Raw genomic sequence first — 18,297 nt, forward strand, 5'->3', positions numbered from 1 at the left:
ATTCTCTCCTGATCGTGAGTACTTCGGGTGTCGTAATTCTCTCTCGATAAACTACCACAATTTACTAGACATATTCTCTCGAACTACGCTAGCTAGTACTAATTCACCGTTCACTACGATCGCACTAAGGTTTCGTTATCTCTAATCCCGCTTTTAAACCCTCCGTATTGATCTCTCACATACGTTAGGAGTGATGTTGTTCAACAACTACTTAAATATGTACCCTCTCTCAAGCAATACATACTAAATAGACACAGTCAATTGATGGACATTCAATCAACAGCAGTAAACACGTAGTTGAACAAGCAGAGAAATCTAACAGTTCAATTATATAAAAATATAACGAGAATTTATCTTACAAAAGGTTCCATCAAATCCCTAGATAACAAATTAGCTATTCATAATAGTATACAAAACTACAATACTAGAATTCATAACCAATAATGAAAATAGGAAGAAGAAAGTGAAAAACTCGTAGAAGAATTCTCCGCCTTGTCCCATGTGCGTTCCTGCCTCCTTAGGTCGATTCCTTCTCTAATGATGTCTTTCCAATAGTGTCTAACCCTTCAAAAACTAACTTTTAGGGGTATTTATAGGGTAAGGGCCGAATTTACATGTCTGATACTAATGAGGAATAAAACATTTTTTCGGATGGCATTGTTGGCGCCTTGCACTGCCTGTAGCACTGTCGTTTCGGTGCAAGGCACTGTCTTTTCAGCGCAAGGCACTGTCTATGGCACTAATGACAGTGCCCTGGACAATGCCTTGAACTGTCTATGGCACTGTTGTTACTGTGCAAGGCTCTGTCTATGGCACTGAATTTTCGTTGCCTTGCACGTCTTCTTTTATTGCTCTATTTTGTAGTTCTGATGTACCATTTTATGTAATTTTTCTCCAATTCGTTTCCAAGCATTCCTACACATGAAATAAGCTCTATTAAGCGCAATCGTCGCATAAATTATCATCCAAACAACAAGCAAGTAGGATAAAATAATGTCAAAATATGTGAAATTATCTCATGACATCAGTTCATGTAGCACCCACAACTCTAGAACTAATAAACTATGAGATTAAAGGAAGAGAAGAGAAGAAAAACTAGTTGGAAGCCTCCTCCAAGCGTGGTTTCCATTCATTTCTCCAAAGTGGCGTGTTCTCCTCCCAAAAATATGTTAGATCCCCCTCCAAATTAGGTTTAAAACCCTTTATATACAAAATATGACCGTGTAGGGCCGAAATAACCTTGTCCCAGATGAAATAGAAAAAGTCCCGCAAAACAGGGTCAGGCCAGCGCGTCGCACTGGCCTAGTGCTGAATCCAGTAGCGCTTTATTCAATTTTGCTTCAAATCTCTTCATCTTCACATCGCTTTATTCCTACACAGTTAAAGTATAATATTAAACATAAAGTTATATAATTAATACTCAAAAGATGATTAAAAGTACTAGAATGTGAGGCAACAATGATTATATATGCATTTTTGATCGAATATCACACATCAATTAATTTCAATTGTATAGTAAAAACAATAACAAAAACAACAACAATCCAGTATAATCCCACTAGTGGAGTCTGGGGAGGGTAGTGTGTACGCAGACCTTACCCCTACCCTGGGTAGAGAGGCTATTTCCGATAGACCCGAGGCTCCCTCCCTCCAAGAATTCCCCACCTTGCTCTTGGGATTACTCGAACTCACAACCTTTTGGTTGGAAGTGGGGGGTGCTCACTATTAGAACAACCTACTCTTGTCATAAAAAAATAAAAAAGATAATATAGTCACTCTACGGACTTAAACGTTACGTGCTAATATCAAATCGTATTTATATTAGTGAGTCTGTTTTTGTGCAACATATTAATTATTTAGAGCACGAAAGGTAATGCAGTAGCCACCGATGGAGGCATTAGGTAGAATATTTTTTAAGAAGCCACATCGAATTGGTCAAATTGTTGAACTCATAATGAAGCCCGCTAGTCTACTCAAAGCATGGATTGAACGTCTTTGTGCACGAGTGATGATAGCATGAAAACCATGTATTACTGTTTCAAGTACATGGATTCTCGTTTGCTGAAAGGGGGTTAGTTAATATAATTGCACCAAGGGTATCCTTTATCGGCGGGACGTTTACAAGTTTGGTCGAATTTAATAACTTTAGTTCAAATTAATTTTGTATTTGTCTTAAGAAATCTTTTAAATATGTATATTCTATTTATAATTAGAACCCAATATCTTAAAAAGACCCCGAACCTATAAGCTTCAAACCCTAACTCCACATCTACTTACCGGTCAATAAAAATAGATAAAAATTATTCGAAATCAGGATTAAAATTTCACCAAGTACAAGAAAATGCTAAGTAATTTTTTTTACATTTGCCTAAGATTTAATAGGGAGAATTATCTAATACATTTGCTGATGGGAAATAGCAAATAAAACGACGTAATTAAAAAGAATATGATTGGAAAATCATCATTGCACTCTTTCAAACGGTTTCTGTTTGGAGACTACTATCCAATCTTCTTCCTTCGTTCTCTTAAATCTTGGATGTTCTAATTGATCGAGGAAAAAAAACGAGAAAGCAATCTAAGAATATATCTACAACCTTTGTCACATTTGTAACCATTAGGTCCAAAACCTAATAGAGAAGAAAGCTACCTCAAAGAATATTTGTTAATTTCAAAAAATAAAATGGTAAAAAGATAAAAGAAAGCAACACAGGATCTCACGCACCTCCTTTTTGTACCTTTTAGGGGAAACCAAAATTGGATTAAGTCAGTCGAATAGAAAAGGATGTTGATCGAGGAAGAAGACGTGTATCAAGATGTTGGATAAAGCTAACTAAAGCAAAAAAGAAGTGTCGCATTTTGTAAAAATGGACTTTTATTTGGTTAATTTGACAAGCACTAATGATGGTTTGTTTTGGGAGTGACAGTATGTGTTGGTGTAAAGAATGCTATCTTTCCACGAAATTTCACGCCTTTGGTTGGTTGGTTTGGTGAACCATTTGAAACATCCCTCGATCTGCACTATCAATCAATAATTAGATGCACAACAAATCACACAGCGATATCATTCTCATTTGTATCAGAATCAACGAGTTTGAAATAGTACGATTTATTATAATCCCTCCATTTCACGTTATGTAACAAGTATCGGTATATGATGGTCACAATAATATATTTTGAAAAGTATTTTTAGTGAGAAACGATTTGTATATATTTGGCTAATTCATATAAAAAATACTTTTGATCAGCCATTAGTATTTGACCAAACTTTTAAAAAGTACTTTTTTTAGAAATACTTTTTCATAAAAGTACTTTTGAGAAAAAACTACTTTTTTTCTGATTCTCAAAAACTGTTTCTGCTTTTACTCAAAAGTACTTTTTTCTTTCGAAAAGCTTAGCCAAACTCCTTAACTTTGGGAAAAAATATTTTTAGTAAAAAAAAAAATTCTTTTGACCAAAAGAAGCTTGGTCAAGCCAAACATGCTATAGCTCTCCAAATAGCGATATTGCCACATTAATTGAAACAAGAGGGAGTATATGATTTGATTCATAAACAATTAATTGAATTTTTATTTCACTCCAGAATGATTCTAACACTATTACTTACAATAAAACAATTTGTCACTATTATTTACTATATAAAGTACAATCAAAACGTTATAATTCTTGCATGATTAATATATGAATTAACCAAATTTAAACGACCCCTATGATAGAGTTCGTTGTTAAGGATTTATGGCAAGCAGTGTAGCTTAACCAGCTAAACATTTGGTACTCCTACTATATATTTTCCTGTTACAAAAACAACAATAATTCAGTATAATTTTATCAGTGGAGTCTGGGGAGGGTAGTGTGTACGCAGACCTTACCCCTACCATGGGATAGAGAAGTTGTTTCCGATAGATCCTCGTCTCCCTCCCTCCAAGAACTCCCCACCTTTCTCTTGGGGTAACTCAAACTCACTGATAACTCAAACTCACAACCTCTTGATTGAAAGTGGAGGGTGTGCTCACCGCTTAGAGCACGCCAGTATATTTTTTATCTTGAGTTATGCGTTATACATGCATTCTGTCTGCGTAGTACTAGTAAAACTTTAGTGGTCGGATAACGTTAAAATGTCTTTATGTGGGAGAATATAAACATGTACTACTTGATTGGTCACATCACTTTGTTAAACAGTGTCACACTAGTGACAGTACAGCTGGTAATTAAAGTTAGTAAATGCATCACTTCGATTAGAATTTAAAACTATTTGCTGATTTGCCATAGTAATTGGAATTATAAAAAGTACTCCTCTTGTCCATCTTAATTGTTACTGTATGTTTCTATTTTACATATCGCTTAAGAAGCTACTAATAAGAAGGAATTTTTTATGCAATGTAATTAATATTTTTATTTTCAACAACAATAACAACAATAAATCCGGTATATTTTCACGTGTGAAGTTTGGAGAGGATAGTGTGTATGCATACCTTACCTCTACCTAATAAAGATAGATAAACTGTTTTCATTAGACAATATTTTTATTTTCAAGAACAATTAATGCTAAGGATAACATGAAAAAAATTTAATTAATTATATTTTATTTTTTAAAATGAGAAATATTTTGAACTAATTATTTTACTAACCACGACAAATAAAATGGATAGGAGGAATAATGAATCCGTTTCAATTTAGATTAGTTAATTTGATTCGACACGGAGTTTAAGAAAAAAAAAAAAAACTTTTGAAATTTGTGGTCTTAAAAGCTTAAGAGGTAAAAGTTTTGTGGGCCATAACATTTGTGTGGTAATAAAAACTTCTCATTAAAAGTAAAATAAAAAATTTAAAGTTTAATTATTTTCAAATTAAAAAATATGTTATTTATTTTGGACGAAAAACGGGGAGTACTATAGGTGCCCAAAGGTGTACTTAATATATAAAGGGATATATAGCTTGATGTGTGTAGCTACAGAGAGACAGTCCGTGCTTTGTCTCATTTCACTATCTAGAGAGAGGGAGAGAGAGAGAGAGATGGGGAATTGCCAAACTAGTATTGATAATGCAGCTTTGCTCATACAACACCCCAATGGTAAAGTGGAAAAGCTTTATTCTCCCGTCAGTGCTAGCCAAATTATGAAGATGAATCCTGCCCATTATGTTGCTCTTCTTCTCACCACTATGTCCCCACCCTCAAACAAAACAACTCGAATTATGCGAATAAAGCTTCTCAAGCCGACTGATACCCTTGTTCTTGGTCATATTTACAGACTAGTTACTGCTCAAGGTAGCTAGCTAGGTCATTTTAATTTCTAGGTCGTTAACTACTCAATTATTTTCTACTTACACCTTTTTCTTGATTATACACAGAGGTAATGAAAGGATTGTGTGCCAACAAGTATGCAAAGCAGAAACAGTTAGAATATTCAGCGGACAAAATGACACAGATATTACATTCTAAGGCAGGTGTTCAGGACAACTCTAAACACAAACTTAATTTCCTTTGTATTTCAAAGAAAGAACATGTTTGTTTACTTCAAAATTCCTTCTTTAATTTACGAGTTGATTAAATTTTCAGGTTAAACATCGAAAGTCTATAGGTGCAAAATCAAGAGCTTGGCATCCCTCGTTGCAGAGCATATCTGAGGCTGCAGACTGATTTGTGATATTAAAGAGAGTCAGCAAAAATGTTGCAGATTATACGTTCAGGAGATGGAATTGGTGGTTTCTCAAATTCAAGTTAAGAGTAGCAGGTCCTGTTATGCGGAATTAGTCACATGTATAGAAAAGGAAAAACGAGAAAAAAGATCTCGCACATCTCAACTTTTTGATTGTTTGGAGGCACGTATTCAATTGAAATTACTTGTAAGCACCAAATTTTGTTTAATTGAAAAATTAATTATATCTAATGGAATGGATCATTGTAGTGATTCTCCTACCATGTGCTGTTGATCAACCAATATGTTATTTAAGAGCCAAATAACAGTTGGTTTCTCTTTTTTTAATGCTCCTTGAAATTGGCTTTTGGGGGGGGGGAGGGGGATGGGGATTCTGAGGAGAGACACAAGAGGGTAAACTTGGGCAAACAAAATCTCACATTGAATGGGGAAAAGTTTTTTTGAAAAGATCACACTTGGTCTAATCTGACAATCATCGGAGAATATGACACCATTCTAAAAGTGACTTAACTCGGCTCACAACTAAAATCCGAATGAGAATGTCAATTGGCTTGGTGCATGAGGATCAAATTAATCCATACATTGTTTGTGCCTACATTTCACTTGTACAAACTCTAGCTCTATTGCTTTACTGTCAGAGAGACGTATCATAACGTTTTCGTTTGGCGAGTTATTACTTTGAAAAAGAAAAGAAGAATATTCTATACAATCTATCACTGCACTTGTCACTCTTCTGTAGAAATTGTCTCACATCTAACGTAAATGTTAGTATTTTTTTTTTGAGTCCAGAACCTATTTGTGGTTCTTTTGGACAAGTATGACGAAAATGTGTGTTTAAAAAAAAAGAATGACATTTCTATATATAGCGCTCTTAGAGCGCTATATATATATAACGCCATTGTAAACCGCGCTATACAGGGTTGATAAGATAACTATGCATAGCGCGGTATATAACCGCGCTATATCCGTTTTGTGGGCCCACAAATAAGTTTCCAGCGTTTAACTGACATAACAATAATTCAAATGGGTATAAGAGCGCTATACCTAAAACAATTCAGCCCCCCGAGCTAGGCATTGCCTTATTTAAAGGCGTTAGGATTTTACAAAAATCCATTCAAAAATATTCCTAACTCTCGTTCAAAATTTTCTTCTTGTTAAATTCTCAAGCATTTTTTCATAATGTCTGAAAAGCGAAAAGTAAGGGTTTCATTATATTTGGGGGTGAGATGTGGTGGCGAATAACTCTGTGAGCTATAGTTTATCTCCACAGTGTCACATTAAGTTGCCACTTACAATGGAGTACGATAGATTGATATCGTTGTTATGTAATAAAATGAGTGTGAGGAAACGTTCGGTGAACCTTAAAATAACCAGAAGATATCCGTATTTCGTCACTCCGTAAGGAGTTGCTTGTTACGCTGAGTTTAACATCGACGATGATAAAACTTTGAGAGATTTTTTGAGGATTCCGGAGGAATACCAGAAATTTCTTGTGATAAAAATATTGGAAATGTACGTCAAGGTCGAAGACGTTCGCAATAATAAGGTTGCGCATAGTAGGGATAACCTTCAGTCATCGGATAGTTATTCTGGAGCAGTTTTTACCGGACAGGTTCCAGATGAAAGAGTTTGCCCTGATTTAAACTTATCACCACGGGCGAATGAGGAGCGAGGAAATAATTTCTCTCCTGCTTTACATAATCCACAAGACGAGTAGTAAACTTCAATTTTCCTTAGTGTTACGATGTATATTTTTGTTGTATTGAATTTGTATTAACACTCATATATTCCACAGGGGGTACTGGCCAGATATGACTTTTACAAGTTATGAACCCACGCCCAGTTGGAATATGCGTAGTTCTGATGTGTTGGATCATGGTGGTCCATTCGGAAGTCATCACCAATACGATAATGTCCATTAAGGAATGTCAACACGTTACGACTTGTAAGTGAAGTGATACAGCTATATGGAAAGTATTTATTAATTTCAGTAGCTTATTATTTTGTTGTTTGTTCAGTGAAAACGAGCAAGTTGAACCACCTGTCCTCACTCAATTGCCCGAAGATGACATATTAAATCGGGAATCTGGCAGATGTACATAGTAAGGAAGAGAACAGTGATTATGACAACAATGCCGATGATTCCGGAGACGACACACCCTTCCCTCGTGAGGACGGTGATGAGGAGGAAGAGAATGAAGGACCTGATTTGACGAGGGAGTATGCTCCACTCCGGTTAGACCAAGAGTGTACGAGTCCCAAGTGTCGTTTCATTCAAGGAAGATTCCCTACCTTAATAACTTGCTAAGTATGCCGGATGTGGATGCTCTCACAAGGGATTTTGATAAAATTCGGACAATAATGTGGGATGATTCTAGACCAACGGTGCTGGCAAAGGGCATTTTTTTCCTGATAAAGCGCGCCTAAGCAGGGCGGCGAAAATGCACAACGTAAAAGAGTGTCGTGAGATGACGGTATGGGAGTTAACTTCGGAGGTATACAAGGTTGTTTGCCGCAGATGGTTTACGGGTTGTCATTGGATGCTGCGTGCGAGCAAGAAGAAAATAGGTTTATGGCAAGTGGGTAAATACATTCCCACCCACAGATGTGAAATTGACACATTCAATGGGAATCACTACAATTTGGATATTGACTTGATTTCTCTTGTCCTTATTCCACACCTTGAAGCGTCCATAAGGTATAAAATCAAAGAGTGCATTACATCAATCCACCAGGAATATGGCCATACCATTACCAAAAGAAAGGTATTTCTCGGGCGCAAACGTGCATTTGAAAGTATTTATAGTAACTGGGATAAGTCATTTGCAGCTCTACCCAAGTACATGGCCGCACTGCAACACTTTAACCTCGAGACGGTTGTTGAATGGAAGCTTGAGCGGAGTCCGAAAAAACCAGAATATATATTCAATTACGTGTTCTGGGCATTTAAACCAGTAATTGATGGTTTTCCGCATTGCCGGCCGGTAATATCCATAGATGACATTCATGTCTATGGAAAGTATGATATCAAACTATTGATAGCCGTTGCAGTAGATGCTAATGGACAAATATTTCCTCTAGCTTTTGCTATTTGTGCCAATGAAAGCCAAGAGACGTAGACGCTGTTTTAGAACCATTTGAAAGTGCACGTTGTCAAACAGCGTTCCGACATTTGTCTAATATCTGATCGGCATGGTGGTATCTTAAGTTCTGTAGAGAACATGCCTGCATGGCAAGAACCTTATGCCTACCACCGTTACTGTGTGAGGCACTTTAAGGCCAATTTTCAGAAGGCACATCCCAACAAGGATCTGCATGATTTGATGTGGATGGCAGCAACAGACCACAAGAGCATAAATTCCGTAGGCACATGGAATCTATTAGGCAGGAAGACGAGAGAGCCTATCATTGGTTGATGCGACATGAGCTTCACAAGTAGACTTTGCATGCGGATGGTGGAAGAAGATGGGAAATTCTGACTACAAATATGTCAGAATCTTTCAACGGGTTATTGAAGTCGGCAAGAGGATTGCCTGTCACTGCCATGGTGCGGATGTCGTTCAAGCAGATGGCGGAGAGGTTTGTTGAAAGGGCTGCAGCTGCAACGTCATTGATGGAAAGAGGTGTTGAATTTATACCACTGCTAATGAAGAGATTTGAGAAATGGAGGCGGCGAGCAAATTGGCATTCATTTTTGCAGTATGATCACAACAGAAATATTTTTGAAGTTCGCACTGCTATTCATCAAAAACGGGGGAATAATGTACATACCATAAATGAATCTAGAAGGTTATGCTCTTGTGGGAAATGATCCATCTACCACATGCCGTGCTCACATGCCATCAGGTGCTTTCAACATACAGGTTTAGGGCCAACCAACTACGTTGATAAACAATATAGTATTGTTGCTTACTTAAACACCTATAATGGACAGTTGCAGCCAGTGGGTGCTGAGCATTATTGGCCGCCGGAACCATTTAAAATGGTGTGTAACAAAGACTATTTGTGTCGAATACAGGTGTAGAAGAGAACGCGTATACGGAACCAAATGGATGTTAGCAATACCGTTTATGCGCGCAAATGTGTTATATGCAAGCAAACAGGACACGACCGTCGAAAATGTCCTTCGGTTGGTTTGGGTGGCGGTGGTAATCAAGCTCGTGGTGGGTATTCTTCTAATGTGCCCAAATATCAATGAGTTTATGTTGTAATAAGTAGTTGTTTTGTTTATGTTGCAAGATGTATCAAATAAAATTATGTTTCCATTGTTGTTAAATCTTATTGATATTTAACATTTTCCAGTTGAATAAATTAATGCATTTCTCCCTCCCGTTCATGTAATCAAAAATAGTATTGGATTAAAGGTAAACAACATTAATTGTATATTTGATCTGTAAATTAAATAATTATTTTTTATAATTATATAATATTTAAGTGGACAGAATATATATCTATGGGTTCTAGGCTCGATATTTGAGGCCCAGTAGCACCAAGCTATCCTGAGTTCTTGTATGTGTCAATTTTATTATTTTCGTAATTTCGTATGTTTGATTTGTAAATTAAATAATTATTTTTTATAATTATATAACATTTAATTGGACAGAGTATATACCTATGGGTTCCAGGCTCGATATTTGAGATCCAGTAGCACCAAGCTATCCTGAATTCTTATGTGTGTCAATTTTAATATTTTCATAATTTTGTATGTTTGTTTTGTAAATTAAATAATTAATTTTTATCATATTTAATTGGACAGAGTATATACCTATGGGTTCCAGACTCGATATTTGAGGCTCAGTAGCACCAAGCTATCTTGAATTCTTATGTGTGTCAATTTTAATATTTTTATAATTTTGTATGTTTGGTTTGTAAATTAAATAATTATTTTTTATAAATTGGACAGAGTTTGTGTTTGATCTATCAGTATAAAAGATACTTAAACTACAGGGATTCTATGCTAAAAGGCTCTACATTTTACTACGCTAAAAGGGCACTAGTCTTTAAGTAAATAAATAATCTAAACTAGATAAAAATAACAAATACACTTTAATCACAAAACATTCACTAAAATACATATAAAACAGTAAAAGAAATTTATTAATATTTTTATTAAAAAATAATAATAATTTCTCAGTTTTTACATATTTTTTTAGAACACTAATATTTTAGTCCGGATAAAAATAACATACTAGTTTAATCGCAAAAAAAAAATACAAAACAACATGGAAACACATTCAAAACAACTAATATACATTATTATACGAGTTTCGACATAAACTAAATCGGAATACCTCGATTTATATTTTTTGAAAAGTCGATGAATTGAAAATTTGAGCCAGAAACGAGGAAACCACAACAATAGAAGGCTGGCTAGGATGTGGAACCTACAATCTTATCTTTTTGTGTGACGGGTGGGGTCCACTATAATTTTTTTAGAAGAAATTTTTTTTTTGGGGGGGGGGGGGGGGGGATTACAATAGGAATTAAAATGGGGGAGGGTCATCTGGTTCGAATGTGGGGAAGGAGGGGGAGCGTTTATTTATCTATGTATAGCGCAGTATATAATATCGTTATATATATAACGCTTTTCTAAAGTGCGATATATATAGAAAGATCACTCTTTTTTTTAAACATATTTCCGTCACATTGTCCAAAAGAACCACAAATAAATTCGGGAAACTATATGTAAGTGATTGCATTCGTGCCAACTAACATTACTAAAGTCCTCCACTAGTCAAGTTGAAGTGAGCACTTTTTGGAACAGAATCTGCAGGGTGTAGGTATAGTGCCGAGTGCGTGTCGCTATTTTTATTTTCTTTTGGAGGGTGGGGATGGGCATCTTTTCCGGCACAAAGGCAAAAGACAATATAGAGGAAGTGAGAGAGATTAAACCCAGGGTTAGGGACATAGCTAGATTTTAGGTTACAACTTTGATCAACTGTTAAAAACTTTGTATTTATCTTAAAAAATTTATTAAAATTATTAATTTAAAATCGGCATAATAGATTGGGACCCTCCTAAACTTAGAATTTTTTATTCAGTACATACCTAAATTTTACGTCGGCATAATTACCCTCTGAACTTGACAATTTAATAGTCTCGATCCCACTAGACGCTGATGTGGCAAAGAGCGTGAATACACTTTCTTTTAGGCGCGTTGGAGAAAAAATCAATTGAAAAATCAGCTTTCAATTGGGGTATTTTTCGACTATTAATTACTATATAATCAAATATTATTATTTATTTGTTCTAATTGTATTTTTTTTTCTTCTTTATGCCAATTGTATTTTTTTAGAGTATTTGTTTCGACAATGTATTATTTTTTTTGCGTTCAAATCTACAAAACTTAGTTAAAACTCTATTTACTTTAGCCAAATAAAAATAAGATTCGGCCAAAGTAATAAAGTTCAAATAGTTTATTTTCTACCAAAGAAAAATTGTAGAAGATTCGCAAAACATTTGGTTGCAATTTTACTATTTTTAGCCAAAATATTTTTTTTAGCCAAACCAATGGAGTTCCAACAATGTACTTTTTTTCTTTCTTCTTTGTATGCAATAATTATTATTCTAATTGTATATTTATTATTTTTATGGCCAAATATGTAAAAATAACTTGATTAGAATATCATAATCTTTAGCTAAATAAAAAAATTATAGCCAAAATAAGATTGTTCCAAAAAATTCTACAAATTTGACTTGAAAAAATAATTTAAATAATTGATGGACCGAATGAAAGTCACCAAATTTAGGAAAATTCTTATGTATTCTGCCATTTAGAATTTAATAACTGAGACTTTAAAATTAGTAAAGTTAAAATTCTGGCTAAACACCTCTCACTAAACCAAAGAGCACTTGAAAAGAAAGAATGATTTGAGAGTGGTGAAAGAACATCGCAAAAGCTAAAAAGGAAGGACAAAAAGGAAACAAAGGAGACAGCTGCAGGGCGTGCATTATTGTCTGGTAAGACATGGGGAACCTCAGGATGGGCCTCACTAAGACCTAGTCAAACGTCAATATGTATTTATCACTAACAAACACACAAGTTCAAGAAATGCTATCTAATCATTCTCTACATAGGCCAATCACATTTCTTGAGATGGTGCCCTGCAGGTTACAAGTCTGATTATGAAACCACCAATAATAGTGTTTGAGTCACATACTTTGGGTCCAACTTCTCTGTTTTGTCTTTTTCCTTTTCTTTGATAGCTCTTGGAAAAATGAGAAGTAAGGTTGTGCCTTATATTAGTTTTACCAAGAGAAATACTCACAAACATGTTGTGCAATCACTTAACTATAGTTAAATTGATTAATATATATATATATATATATATGAATTATACACGAGGTCTCATTTTCAAATCTCGACGAAAGTACAAAATTATATGGTACTTGTACATGTGGAAGCACCAATACCGATGAAATAATCGAGATACACACAAATTGACACGAACACTAACATCATTAATAAAATAAAAAAAGAACAACAGCATAAAACCATAAAACTCATTCAAGACGTATTTTTAATGGTTTGGCTGGCCTGTGGTAGCAGGAATGAAGTCACATCAAAGAATGCAGCGGTCCAGCATTCACACCATTTTAATATTGCAGAGCTACACACAATCGTACAAGAAGATTATTTTTCTCAGATGCTACATGTAGTGGGAAACATAATTTGCTAGATCATTAGCTGGATACATATACACTTTTTTTTTTTTTTTAAAAAAGGAGCATTCTTTGTGAGTGATATAATGAATATAGGACACAACTGAGTAAAGATTTAGGAATACTTGGAATAATCATGCTTCATGCAATTTTGACTTCAAGTAATCATATCATCCATCTTTGTTGCACTGGAATAAATGGGGCCATTAGAACCTTTTTCTCTTTTAGATTTCCCAGCAAAGATTTCATAAGCAAAAGATAGTGCTTTCTCTCCCTCACACAGTCCTCTTCTTTTGTTTTTCCTCCATTTTTGCTTTAGCCTCGAAAGGCACCAGAATAAGAAAGATATCTCCAAATAGCACAACTAACTCTTGTTTGAGAAATCCTGTTCACCATTTACAACTTCAAAGATAGAAAAGGACCTTTGCCTAAAAATATCAAGTCCAGATATGGTAAAGCTTGTGATGAATTTGGTCAAAGACTTCAACTCTTTCAGCTGGTTAGATAAATAAAAGGCACACAATGTCACCATTAACTCATTTCTGGAAGGAAATAGTTGACTTACCCATACTAAATTGGTTACGTCTCTAATCAGAAAGCTTTTCAAAACCTTGTTGCAGATAATATCAATGGTAAAGAGTTAACATTCAAAATCCCTGCATAGAAGATAAAACCAATAAACCACTAAAGAAAATGGAAACGCGGATCTCAATTCATCAACTAGGGGGAGTAGACTCTCTTCTCATAAATGCCATGAAAATTTTCAAACCACATGCGCTATTACATTGTACACACATTTAGTAAAACGTAAATTGTATTATAATTAAAGCACACATCCACAGAACTAAAAGCAACACGAACGGAACTCCTCTATGAAGATGCCATATATAGACATAGGTGACTGATAACTCTTGATGTATATGTGTTAACCAGTACAACTAACTGGTCTAGCTCTCGACTGAAAGCCAATTACCCTTTATATTTCAAACTCAAAAGAACACGAAAAATTTCATGGCAAGATTCATGCTTTTGTGTTCTCAGTCACCCCTTTACTTTTGTCATGATCTTCCATCTGGCTGAAGTTACCTCTCTCCTTGAAGAGTTGAGTGTGATGGTGCCTACAGTATAGCTTATGTTCATGAGCTACATAGTTTGATGGACTTATCACACATCCCCCATGGCTGCACTTGAAACAAGCCCTGTGGTATGAAGTTCCATCCACTGCTACCTGTAAAAGCAGCAGTGACAATCTGTAAACATCTTATATCTGAGAAGAAAATAGAGCTTTTTTAAAATAAAAAAAATTCGACTACGTTGACGGATCAGGAAAGGAGAAGGGAGAAAGAGAACCGTGAAAATTGAACCTACACCTATGGCGTGAGGCTCTCACCCCTAACACTGGATGGTAACACTTGGTAGTTTAAAAAGAGCACTTCAGTTGGGCAATTCAACAATGAGAATTTATTATCAGGTGATAAGATCATAAGACGATTGAATGCCAACTTAGAGGCACTCACACATAGCTTTCTAAGAGAGAGCTCAATTTTTCAGATACGTATTAAAGTAATTTGAAATGGCCTAATCTGTCTCATCTGTGTTTTTTTCCAATTAATTTACCATTTCAACAAAAGCAACTTTTAATACCTTTTCCAGGGGGTAGACAGTTTTCTTGCAAGCAACACATTTATCTTGAGTTCCGCCAAACAAACTCGAAACCTTACTGTTTGATTGTCCCTGGGAGATTAATACGAGACAATTAATTATAATATCAGCTGGTAAAATGAAACGGACAATTGTCATATACTTTAAGATGCTAGAGGAAGAGTCTTGAAAGTAGTGACCGTGGAGTATCGTTAAACGCAAAAGTCATGGAATACCTGATCAGCGGATCGTTCCCTGACTGTTTTTGGAGCCCCTAAAAAAAAGAAATAACAATTAAGAAGACAAGCTTTAGAAGGAGGAGTGATGTAAAACCGAAATAGAAGAAATAACAGCTCGCCAACTCTAACAACCTTCAAAACTCTTATCCAGGCTTCCCGTCAATTTGAATAGTTGATCGAAGTGAGGCCGACAGTACAACACTCCTTCGAAGGAGTTATAATTACTCAGCTGCAGAATATTAAAAATGACAAGAAAATAAGATCAAGACACTTAACCACATGAAAACAAGATGCTTCATTGATGCTAGAGATGCAAAGAAGAATATGCAGATTCTATATTCTCTAAATACTAGATCTGTCTACACTAGCAGTAGCAGTTTGTTCTGTACTGTTCATGCGTATGACTAATTCAAATAGCACTGCCGACATAGATTACCACGCCGACAGAGTTATATGAAATAAAGTCTTATGGCCTCCCCAAATTAGAGTTGAGCAACCATTGCAGTAGCATAAATACTGATAGGTGAAGTCAATTTTCAAAATCAATAAAGTTAGTACGGTAACTTTTGAACTGAGGTCTGAAATGCATGAGAAGGGGAAGCAGTTGCAGATAACCCGCTTAACTTCTCAGGTAAAGAGTTTAAAGCAAAGCTTTTACACAGATGATGATTATGATGGAGTGTCTTCCCATGCTCTTATATACATATCAACATTCTTGCGTATTTGCATCCTATAAGAAGAAGAAGATGACCAGAGCTCACATATTCTTCACCCATATCCATGCCTCAGGGGAAGCGGGATTTAGCGTTTGTTGTTCACTAAGTCAGAAATACGTTTTGCCTCATATGCAACTAAAACCAGGGCTACCCATTGCCTGCTCATCTATAATTCATATCTGGCCAAAGGTTTCATACTCCAAAGAAATGGCAGCCCTTGTGCAAACAAGAATCATAAGATAAGAGATTTCGGTTTTCTTGTTTTCAAAACGTCGGCAGACGTGAATTAATGCTTCAACTAAATACAAGAATCTTTGCCAAAAAAAGTAAGGTTTAAAAGTGTAATTTCAGCAACAAAAAAAAAACTCAAAAATTAATATTAAAACCATATGATTAAGTCTTATAACGTGTTTTCAGATCCATTACAAGTGAACATTTTTGACAAAATTCTTTGGCAGTACACAAAGCTTTAGGAAAAAGAAACTAAGATAACATTCAAGGATCTAAGATTTCAATAGTAAAAAGATATAATAAGGAAAAGCGGAATGATCTGCCAGAGCATCCAAGACTTAATATGACCTGAATAAATGATTTCTTCATTAACATCCTAAATGACCCAATAAAAAGTGGTCTCTCTTTGAACAATATAATAACTCCGAAAAACAGATATTCACTTCATAGTTGTAATTTCTTAGTATTAAGCATGTTTGAAAGGGGAATAATGTCAACTAATAAATCAGGAGTGCCAACTTAATCAGTCAAGATTAGCATGCAGATGGGCGGAAATCGGGATACAAACAACTCATTGGTTGTTGGAATGACATTGATAGCGACACATTAAGAAGAAGAAAAACTTTCTTCCTCTTAATTGATCATATGAAACTTTTACAGGGAGGTGAATCTCATTTCGATGCTTGTATGAATATCTAACCCAATAAATTTCACATATTCACGGTCTAGTGTTGTCAAAATTTTATGACAGTTAAGGGAGACCAGAGATAATCTCCAATCCATAGATGTCTAATCGATGTCAAGTTACATAATGTGTCCTAATACTATCAAACAATCACTCTTCCTTACAATTGCAGAACATTCGCTTGGTTATCTTTTATACAAAGGAGAAACAGTATCCCAAAACTCAAACCTTTGAAAGAGGCAAGTCAAAACAATCTCACAAACATAACCTAATGGAGAAAGCATCCGTTAGTTCAATTCTCTGTTCTCTTCAGCGAACAAATTAAAGGAATTGAAGTTGCAGGTTGATGGTTGCTACTTGTTACTGCAGATTCAAATCTTATCTTACTTTTCTTGCCCCTATTCTATTCACAAGTCCACTCCTCTCAAAAATTACATCAACAACTATATATGCCTCAATCCCAAACAAGTTATATGTTACTCCATTTAAACTCATCTCATAACAATAACTACTGCTGAGCCTAAATCCCCGTGTTGCTCTATTTAAGCCCGTCTCACCAAGTAACTAGAAAATAGAAGAGCATGCTTGAAATTGTTATCTAGAGTAGGAAATAACTATATAAATGTACACCACATATGATGATCTCACGCAAGCAGAAAGTAAAGACCATAATTAAGAAAAGATTTTTTTAGTGTCAATACGACCTTGAGAGTTCCCTTGCAATGGTGGCATCTGAAACAAGCTTTATGATAAACCTTATTGTCAGCAGTAAGCTGATCCACCAAATACACTGTTTTCTCACAAGCCTTACACTTCTGTGTTGTCCCTCCAAATGTTGCCATTGCTTTTCTCTGCAGATCCACGACAAAAAATAGCCCTTTTCTTCCTTTCTCTACAGACAGACAGACTCTTTATTCTTCTTTCTCTCTCTTTTGTTCCCCAAAGTCTTTCAGCTTTGAGTGATTTTTTTACAGCTCTGATCAGACATTAAATTACACTTTATGTCCAATCGAAAACTAAAAAAAAACAAAAGAAAAAAAGAGATAGAAAGTCATATTAAAAAATTGAAATTCATATAGTTTAATAAATCTGATATTTAAAATTAAGGGGAAATGTTTAGTGGTAGCGGAGGCCAGACAGGCTTCAAGATATGTGGATAAATGTAATCCGTCCATATTGAAAGCGTATTTTGTCACTGATTTCACTCCTATAGAGGATTATCGATGTTACTTAATAGGAGTATATTATAACGAATTACATAATAATTATAGATAATCGGTGAATGTGTTATAAATAATATTAAAAGTGAATGTCCATGTATTATGAAATTATTTGAAAGTAAATTATGGTCCGGTGGCATGGCCTTCAACAAGTGGCAAGGCCTTTTCAAACAAATATCAAGACTTTGGACAAGTGACCAAATCCTTTCAAGTAAAAATGCCTATAAATAGGCCCAAGCACTTGAAGAA

The 18,297-nt window shown here is 35.2% G+C and overlaps 2 protein-coding genes across 3 annotated transcripts; one reads left to right on the top strand and one right to left on the bottom strand.

The window, feature by feature from the left end:
• The first annotated feature begins 4,956 nt into the window (after positions 1 to 4,956).
• On the top strand, positions 4,957 to 5,914 carry LOC104087745 (uncharacterized). Of its 2 annotated transcripts, none has more exons than XM_070179678.1 (3): positions 4,957 to 5,263; positions 5,347 to 5,442; positions 5,555 to 5,914. In XM_070179678.1, the coding sequence occupies exons 1-3, from the start codon at positions 5,011 to 5,013 to the stop codon at positions 5,557 to 5,559; spliced, it is 354 nt and encodes a 117-aa protein (XP_070035779.1). In that variant the 5' UTR covers positions 4,957 to 5,010; the 3' UTR covers positions 5,560 to 5,914. The 2 variants fall into 2 exon arrangements, with proteins under 2 accessions (XP_070035779.1, XP_009590599.1); XM_009592304.4 differs by having other exon boundaries at positions 5,347 to 5,438.
• An 8,110-nt stretch (positions 5,915 to 14,024) lies between these two features.
• Positions 14,025 to 17,893, bottom strand: LOC104087746 (LIM domain-containing protein WLIM1-like). Its single transcript, XM_009592306.4, has 5 exons — positions 17,533 to 17,893; positions 15,329 to 15,425; positions 15,194 to 15,231; positions 14,961 to 15,050; positions 14,025 to 14,544 (listed from the first exon to the last, which is right to left on the bottom strand). Exons 1-5 carry the CDS (start codon positions 17,668 to 17,670, stop codon positions 14,338 to 14,340), a joined length of 570 nt encoding a protein of 189 aa, XP_009590601.1. The 5' UTR covers positions 17,671 to 17,893; the 3' UTR covers positions 14,025 to 14,337.
• Between the last annotated feature and the right edge of the window lie 404 nt (positions 17,894 to 18,297).

The sequence above is a fragment of the Nicotiana tomentosiformis genome, chromosome 6 (assembly GCF_000390325.3).
Source record: "Nicotiana tomentosiformis chromosome 6, ASM39032v3, whole genome shotgun sequence".
Classification (NCBI taxonomy): Eukaryota; Viridiplantae; Streptophyta; class Magnoliopsida; order Solanales; family Solanaceae; genus Nicotiana; species Nicotiana tomentosiformis.

What these genes read in the sequence shown, in the direction of transcription:
- LOC104087745 (XM_009592304.4), top strand. Translation starts at nt 5,011, where the DNA reads ATGGGGAATTGCCAAACTAGTATTGATAATGCAGCTTTGCTCATACAA. An exon ending in CAGACTAGTTACTGCTCAAG is followed by an intron (nt 5,264 to 5,346) that starts GTAGCTAGCTAG and finishes GATTATACACAG; the next exon opens with AGGTAATGAAAGGATTGTGT. An exon ending in CACAGATATTACATTCTAAG is followed by an intron (nt 5,439 to 5,554) that starts GCAGGTGTTCAG and finishes TTAAATTTTCAG; the next exon opens with GTTAAACATCGAAAGTCTAT.
- LOC104087746 (XM_009592306.4), bottom strand. Translation starts at nt 17,670, where the DNA reads ATGGCAACATTTGGAGGGACAACACAGAAGTGTAAGGCTTGTGAGAAA. An exon ending in CCTGGATAAGAGTTTTGAAG is followed by an intron (nt 15,232 to 15,328) that starts GTTGTTAGAGTT and finishes TCTTTTTTTTAG; the next exon opens with GGGCTCCAAAAACAGTCAGG. An exon ending in CTGTCTACCCCCTGGAAAAG is followed by an intron (nt 14,545 to 14,960) that starts GTATTAAAAGTT and finishes CTGCTTTTACAG; the next exon opens with GTAGCAGTGGATGGAACTTC.